This window comes from Coenobita brevimanus, chromosome 14 (assembly GCF_032717465.1).
Source record: "Coenobita brevimanus isolate Jiangsu-jjx chromosome 14, ASM3271746v2, whole genome shotgun sequence".
Lineage (NCBI taxonomy): Eukaryota > Metazoa > Arthropoda > Malacostraca > Decapoda > Coenobitidae > Coenobita > Coenobita brevimanus.
This window is the reverse complement of record NC_136967.1, coordinates 11829411-11838073: the sequence shown is the minus strand read 5'-3', so window position 1 is coordinate 11838073 and position 8663 is coordinate 11829411. Positions and strand designations below refer to the sequence as shown.

Genomic DNA, 8663 nt, shown 5'->3' with positions numbered 1-8663 from the left:
AAACCCTGTAATATGGTTTCCACTGCTTGATATTATAACTACAAACACTATTCTATGAATTTCAAGTAGTTTGGAGTCCATATTCCAAAAAAAAAAAACTGTGAAACCAATGTAAGTTTCGAGCGCATACGAGCTTTCCTCCCATGCTGGTTCCCCGATGGTAATCTGAGGCGGAGCTGTCATTTATTATTTATAAACACACTCACACTTTATATTCCTAGCACTTTATTACACTTATTTATATATACAATATATATCTATAAGTTTCTTTCAGTACTAGTACTTTATTTTCACTCCAGGCATTCACTTTCTCGTCCTGTATACTAGCGTTGAGAGCGAATCTGTCACTTTCACTTTCATAACTCATAGTATTCATACATGCTAGAGTGAAACTTTCATTACTCCTAGTATATATACTCATATTATTACTACTCATTTACATTTCTGTTTACATTCTCTGTATTATTTACATTATTTACATTTCTATTTTATTCACACTTATGCACTGTCACTTGCAGTAATTTATAAAACTAGTTTCCACTGTTCACTTATATTTACATTCATTGCTTTCACTTGCTGTCTTCACATTATTTACACATTACAGGTATTACATTTCCACTTGCACTGTTTTAGAGTCACCAGAAAGATCGTAGTCGCTGTCCATCATTTTCATTGATAAATTAGCCAGTTCACGTTCCACAGCAGTCACTTAGCGGTAGAGGTCACAGGGCCCTTTGCATGTGGCTAAAAAGCGGCGGAATTGGACAGGCGCGAATCCGACGTGGTTTCACCTTGAAAGACGACAGTAAACTGAATGTTGTTGCCTAGAGGCAGTGAAGGGCTGCCAGTGTCAGCGTGGTGACAGCTGCTAATATATACGCTATGAAATGATTGGCAGGAAATCTAGACAATACATAATAAATTAGGTAGTTCCAGGTGAATGTAAATATCACTTAGGCTTTTCCCTTCCTTTCTTATATGTAATTTTATAATGAGAACAGGTTATATGGCATATTTCAAGGGGAAATAAACAGGGAAAATTAGCGAACAAGTGCACATGAGGTGTTGCCAGGTGATAATTAGCCCATTCCAGATGTATGGCAGTATCAATTACCTTTTCTCTTTCTTTTATATATTATTTTGTAAAAGAATAGGGCAAAGGGCACATTTCAATGGATAAAATGAGTGGAAAAATCCGTCCAGCACTTGTGTAGTGCAACGCTGGTGGTCAGGCGGGAGGAGAGGGTAATGGAGGGGAGGTAAGGAGGGGGGGAGTCAAGGACAGGAGAAAAATGGCTAAATTGTCAACAGTGGATGGGAGTACAGGTGACATTAGCAGAACTGAGTATAGCTGGACACTGGTAGTACTGATAGATGATACTTGCCACCACTTGAAAGCCCGGGCGAATTCAAAATAACACAGAATCACAAAAGTGATGCCCCGCGGTATGATCCCTTGCTCCCGAGTGTCACGGAAGTGATGCCCCGCGGTTAAGGGGTTAAAAGAGAGAAAATTATAGAGGCACTAAAATAAGTAAAGGTTCATGAGAATATAATAGACTGCATTAGCAAAATATACCAAGGAGATAAGACAATGATAAATTTAAGCAAAGACATAAAAAATGAGATAGAAATCACTAATGGAATCAGGCAAGGATGCACAGGATCAACAACACTTTTCAAATTGATAACCTTCTTAATATTAAACCACCTTGAAAGTGCAGACCTAGGCTATAGAGACAATGGATTTGAAATCAACACCTTGTTCTTTGCAGATGATGGCTTACTATTTTCACAGTCAGTAACTGAGGGCAAAGCTAACATTAGAAGGTTAATAAATGTCAGTAAAGCCTGTGGAGTAGAAATAAAGCAAAAAGTAAATTCTTTATATTCAGTATAAAGGAGAAACCAACAAAAATAGAGGGTACAGAAGTGGTAAATTCAATAAAGTATTTGGGAGTAACAATAGTGGATTCTAAGGATTGCTTCAAGGGACATAAAACATCATTATGAAAGCACAAAGATTAGCAAACTTAACCTACTCAGTTATGGCTAGGAGATGCAATAACCTATTAATTGGTAAAACTTACTGGAAGAGCCTACCATTCCCTGGGGTTTATGTTGCGGTAATAATTGATTTTAACAAGGAAGAAATAGACGAATTACAGAAAACAGAATATGGGGTGTATAGAACAATGCTGGGAGGTAATATGAGCACTGCAGTAAGCTGCCTGAGGGGCGAAGTAGGAGCCTCATTAATGGAAACCAAAATAAAGAGAGCAAAACTTCAGTATCTCCAAGGAATTTTAAAAGGATGAAGTAATGTACTATTAATTGAAATTATAGAAGAACTGAGGGAAACAAAGCAAGTGGATGAGGGAATGTGAGAAGGCACTAAAAGATCTGGACCTAAATACAGAAGGGTTAAAAAATATAACAAAAGATGAACTGATCAGGAAATCATATGATGAAGACACAAAAAAATGGAAAAAAGACATGGAAAACAAATCTAACTTAACAGTATATAAAAAATGGAAGAAATAGGTGGAGTAGATGAAATATATGACAATATACCAGCCACCATAATCCTGTTTAAATATAGATCTAATACTCTAAATTTAGCAAATAAAAATAGATTCAAGGGAACTGAGACAAATTGTCCAATGTGCAATGCAGAGATGGAAGACTTAGTACATTTTTTATTAGAATGCACAGGATATGTGGAAGAAAGAACACGACTGATAGAATTACAACAGCCATATATAGAGGAAAGAAATAGTATAATTGGGAACCTCCTATTTAATAAAAGTGATATAGAAAAAGAGAAATTAATTATATTCAAATGCTGGAAAAAAAGAGAAAGGAAAGTGAAGGAGCTCAGAAATTCAGGTGACTGATTATAGTTAGCATGTAGTAAGAGAAGAGGAGGTGTGACCATACAAAGACACAGAAGAAAGAAAAAGAAGGAAACCATTTAGAGGTGCCATTGTAAAGGCAACACCTCAACAACATTGTATCACATCACAGGAAGGTGTGTGGGAAACTCCTGCATAATAGTACTGTATTATTGAAACATGGGTAGAAAAAGGTCTGTGAATGAATCATCTGGTGAATCAGGCAGTTCAAAGAAACTAAGTGGAAAGAGTGTGGGTGTGGAAAGCCAGAAGCCAAAGAAGAGCAAGAAAGCAGATACTCAAGAAAGAAGTCAGACTGAAACTTGGTGTGGAGGTCCTTTTACAATTACTGCCCCCGAGCCAACAAGAAATGCAAAGGGTGATCTGGTGTTTGATGATGCACCGGATTTTCGACCTAACATGACACCGAAGGAGGTCTTACAAGCAGGCAGTTTTGGTGGAACTTATTTTAGACCAATCAAGTCTGGAGTGACTGGTAATTTTCATGAGTAAAACTTTACCACACAGGCACGGTGATTGCAACTGTCTTCTTACAATGTTGTATTCCTTAGGAAAGCAATTTTAGTACACTATGCAACATGGACAGTTTTCTGGTTATTTTATGCAACAAAAAGTGTAGAGTAACAATAAAATATGTCTATTTTTGAATATTTAATGAAGCCACCGGTTCACCCATGGCAGTCTGTAACTGACTGGATGTGTTGAATACCAAAGTTCTTGCTGATGGGATGCATCATCGCATCAAACATTTAAATCTATAGGAAACATAACGATCCAGCCCAACCTTTCCTAACTGGGGGGCTTTGCTCCCTAGACCCCCCCTAATTTTAACCACCTAGGATTGCTACTAACTAACCTTAGAGATCATCTGGATACCTGTCAGGCCAAATCCCTTTTTGCCCTAACTTAGTGAAATTTTCCAAACCTAACAGATTGGTATAGAATTTGGAAATTGCCAAAAGTAAGATGTGCATTTGGAGTTTGGTAGCAAGTTCTGCTCTTGGTGGTAACTTCATCAGGATGACAGTATGTGTGATGTAAACAGGTCTTTATATATTTCACAGGTAAATTAAATTTCCTGTATCTATGGTAATTTATCTATAAAGCATAGCAGGTAACCAGTGAAAGACTAAATTCAATATGAAATAAGGAAAGGCTGTGTCTGTGTGGCAAAGAATTAATTTTTTTTATGAAGGGCAGCTAATATAAGGTACCTCATAATCATTCATTTTGACTTTTTTTTCTGGATTCCCTAGCATTTTCTTAGCCTAAATTACGTGGCAGTAATGGTATTTTTTTTAAGTGAACTCAGCCCATTGCAAACTGGTCTCATGCTGTGCCTCATCTTTGCTAGCTTCAGGTTGTATCTTCTGGTCTCAGGCTGTGTATGTCTTCGAGTAGGAGTAAGTTTCCGTCCTTTATTGTTACATGTGTGTGTGTGTGTGTGTGTGTGTGTGTGTCTTCTTCTTGTGGGTTTGAGGGACATGGCCAAAACAATGGCCCAATGCCCTTCTAATGCAGACTGATTAGGGTCTTACATTATATGCAGGAGAGCTCCCATGATTTACAGATGAAGTCAGACGTGTACTGCACGAAATGTTATTGTAGTTGAGGGTCCCTATTACTCCCTCCCGTGAGGATGTGAAGAGACAAGTAAAAAACTCCCAGAGATACCAGTCGGTCTCTTAAAAGTGTGTGAAGGGAGTGGAACCTAGGGCACCATAATATGAAGTGTTCAATTATTTCTTCAACCTGGGGACACCATTGGCACCAGGGGTGCTCTATCATATCCATGTGTGTACATACATTGTGTGTGTGTACATGTGTGTACATACATTTGCTTTTGAAGCTTTTACTCTACAATCCATCCACCACCCACTGCCAGACGCCACTAGCAAGTCCTTAAATAAGACTCAACTGGACTCTGCTAACAGTATCATATGGTATGTGTTGTGAGGATGGCTTGGTCTGCCTGTATGGGTATGGGTGTGGCAGTGGGAGTAGGAAATGAATAAATAATGCAGGGTAAACATTGATAACTCTGACTAAGCAGCCCCTACAATATGATAAATCACCTGTCAGATCAGAAGCAGACCAATATATATGGGCCCTCGTGTATGATGCCTTTGGAAGCTTTGCTTGACCCAGCATGATTGTTTTATGCTCTGCCACTGGCAGGTGTGGGTGATAAATTGCTTAGACTACATTTACTCAGTACCTTGTATTGCACTGTATATTAATACTGTATTGTGCATTGTTCAACAGCCACTGGCATATACCGGTACCCAGCCACTTTTCTCTGTTTTTTTTTTTTTTTTATACCGTACTCTGGTGGCAGGTGAAAGGGCCCATCATTCATTTAAGGTACTGGTAGGGGTGCTGTTAACTGACTGTTAGTTATTACATTGATTGGTAACTGCTGAACTAACAGATAGATGCTACCATAGCCTACATGGTCTAGTGGGTTAACTAAACTCAGAATGCATTAATACTTTGCCTCACAGTCTTTAACAGGATAATTAGGATAGGTTAGGGTATAAGTTGTGGTCTGATACTGTAGGAATTGGGAAGTATGTGGTAACCATAGGGGTATTTGCCTTCTTAGTGTGACTGGTAAAATATATGGTAGAATACTCATTGATAGGGTTAGGCATATGACAGAGGAGCTAGTTGGAGAAGAACAAGGGGGATTTAGGAAGGGAAAAGGGTGTGTAGATCAGATATTTGTTCTAAGATGTTTAGTGGAGAAGTATCTAGAGAAGGGAAGGAAAGTGTACGCTGCCTTCATGGACTTGGAGAAAGCTTATGACAGAATAGATAGGAAAGGTATGTGGAAGGTATTAAGAATATATGGAGTGGAGGGGAAATTGTTGAGTGCTGTGAAGAGTATGTACGAGGGAGCTAGGGCTACGGTGCGAGTGGATGGAGAGCTGAGTGAGTTCTTTGATCTCAATGTGGGACTGAAACAGGGGTGTGTGATGTCTCCATGGCTGTTTAATATATATATGGATGGGGTCGTAAAGGAGGTACAAGGTAGGGCAGTGGATGTCGGGGTGGCCCTAATGAATGAGGGTGAGATTTGGAAGCTTCCGGTGTTGCTGTTTGCTGATGATACAGTATTGTTGAGTGAAGATGAATGGGAGTTGCAAGGTCTGGTGAATGAATTTGGGACAGTGTGTAGGAGGAGGAAGCTGAAAGTTAATGTAAACAAAAGTAAAGTTATGGTGTTTGAGAGGAATGAAGTCACAGAGTGTGCAGTGAGGTTGGATGGTGAGGATATGGAGAATGTGAGTGCATTCAAGTACTTGGGTAGTGTGATGAGTAAGGATGGAACTTTGGGGGATGAAGTACGTGAAAGGGTACAGCAGGGAAGGAAGGTTGTTGGCACACTGAAAGCAGTGATGAGAAATAGGGAGGTGAGTATGGAAGTTAAGAAGTCACTGCATGATGGTATTGTGATCCCTACCCTGACGTATGGAAGCGAGGCGTGGACCTTGCAAGAGGGGAACAAGTCAAGAGTGAGAGCAGTGGAAATGAGTTACTTGAGAGGAGCATGTGGAGTGACATGGAGGGACAGGTTGACGAATGAAGAAGTGAAGGAACGTTGTGGGGTAGATGTGGATGTGGTTGAAAAGATTAGGAGAAATACACTGAGGTGGTTTGGACATGTGGAGAGGATGGAGAATGAAAGACTGACTAAGAGGGTGTATGTAGGTGAGGTGGAGGGAGGGAGAGGGAGGGGTAGACCGAGGATGAGGTGGAGGGATGGAGTTGAGAGGTATAGGAGGGAGGGGGGGGTGAGTTGGGGGGAGGGGAGTCAAATGGTGGGTGACAGAGTGACTTGGAGGCGTTTTGTCTGCGGCCACCCTTTGCGGGATTAGGGTGTCGGGCTATAGATAGATAGATAGTATGGTGGTGGCAATCCTGGGTGGTTAAAATCATAAGGAGTCTGGGGTGCTTCAGTTAGGTTAGGTTGGTGGAATGGTCAGTAAGCAAGCTGCCATGGGTGTCCAGGCAGCCTCTTCAAATGCGCTAAAAATAGATAAAGTTTGTTCTATTTACATTTTGTAGTCATTTATCAACAAGGATTTATCTGTGTTGCATGTTGTGCTAAAGTTACTTTCTTTAAGAATGTGAGATGGGGAATTGCCATGCCTGCATGATAAAAGTTTTACCTCAGAATCCTTTAGCATTGTCTCCACAAAAGATCTGGGAATGTCCCACTGAGGTGGCCAGTTACTTTTAGTCCACTGGAATCATGCCCTGATGAGGCTGGGGCTGGCTGCAGCAAAAAAAAACAGCAGTAATAGCAACAAGGCGCTCATGTTAGATTTGGTTCATGGGATTTTTAAATGAGTGGGTTAGTTGAGATTCATAGCTCGCATAATGTCACTCAGAGGCAAACGACTGGTCATTCTTGCTTAGAATATCTAGACTAAGTAGCTTAGCCCCAGGCCCTTATGCATCTGATGCCATAAAGGTGTAGTGTTTAAACCATTTTATAAGATTAGGTTATTAATATTAGGAAGTAAACAGTGTCATGTATCTTGGGTAAGTGTAATATTCAGGAAAATGGTGCTGTTATGTATATATTATCTTACTAGTTCTAAGGAAATATTGTTGCTGTAGATATTTTTGTTCATTACTGCCTCTCCCATGCACAAAGAGAGTTAGAAAATTTGTCGCCAAAAGTGTAAGAGGTCATCAAAATATTACCACACTGCTTCTAACTAGCTAACTGTGGGCTATAATTTTTACTCACTAGTGATCCCCGGGAGGCTTTCTGAAGCTCAACACACCAGTATACTTTTGTATTTGTTCATTGTTTATCATTCTATAAAGTAAGGAATTATTTTTTGGACTAGTTTATTCCATGTTAGGGGGGAGGGTTTGATAGCTAGACCTCTCTTCCAGGATGTAAGAGTAATTGGAAATTCTAACCTTCTCAGTCTAAGGTTATCGCAGAGCTGAGTAAAATTATTGAGTAGTAACCAGAGTGAAGCATACCAGATAAGACATCCTCAGCTTGCAAGGCTAGAACCATCATTTCTACATATGACACTGTCTTTGTTCCTTGCACATACTGTATATACTGTACATATGTTTTGCAGGTGAGTCATATACTGGAGTGTGGAAGGAACTTCCCAAAGATTGGCTGGAGGGCCTTGACATTAGTAAACAAGTAAGTTGATTTTATTTTTAGTACCATACCATATATTGCAAGCTTGTCATCAGGAGCTAAATTATTTTTACTTTTTTTTTTAATTGAAGAGATATTGTTTTCATAATTATGTGGTACCATAGTTACCCACTGTATTTTAAAATTTTGTTAGCTGTAGTCAGTGTAATTTTGAATAACAATTTTTCTTCTCTTGAAGTTACTGGGTATTGATATGTTAAACATTTTAAAATAAATGCTTGCTGTTCCTTGTTTTCAGTCTCACAGCAGATGTATGGAATGGTTTACACCAAAAGCATCTTTAAATTAATCACAACTAGACCTTGCTAATTTACAATTATTCAAGTCTCTCTGCATCTTATCTGTTGTGCCATTGTGTCATAAATCTGTTCATTTCAGTTGGCTGTATTCCATGCATGCTTTGCTTTCTTGGAACCTCAGACCTCTGTGATTCAGTATCTCTTTCACAGTATACTTCCATCCATCCATCCCTCATCCAATCCTGCATTGCCCCATGAGGAGCGTAGGAGTCTGGGGCTAGGCAGTTGGTCCCGGCATTTAAGATGAGA

At 39.5% G+C, this 8663-nt stretch overlaps 1 protein-coding gene across 1 annotated transcript in view; it reads left to right on the top strand.

Moving 5' to 3' along the window:
• Positions 1–3031: 3031 nt before the first annotated feature.
• Positions 3032–8663, top strand: part of LOC145419088 (uncharacterized) — a 29129-nt gene continuing 23497 nt past the window's right edge. The window contains exons 1-2 of the mRNA XM_080287332.1: positions 3032–3390; positions 8027–8097. Coding sequence (XP_080143458.1) covers positions 3075–3390; positions 8027–8097 — 387 coding nt within the window. The 5' untranslated portion in view covers positions 3032–3074. The remainder of the gene's footprint in view (positions 3391–8026; positions 8098–8663) is intronic.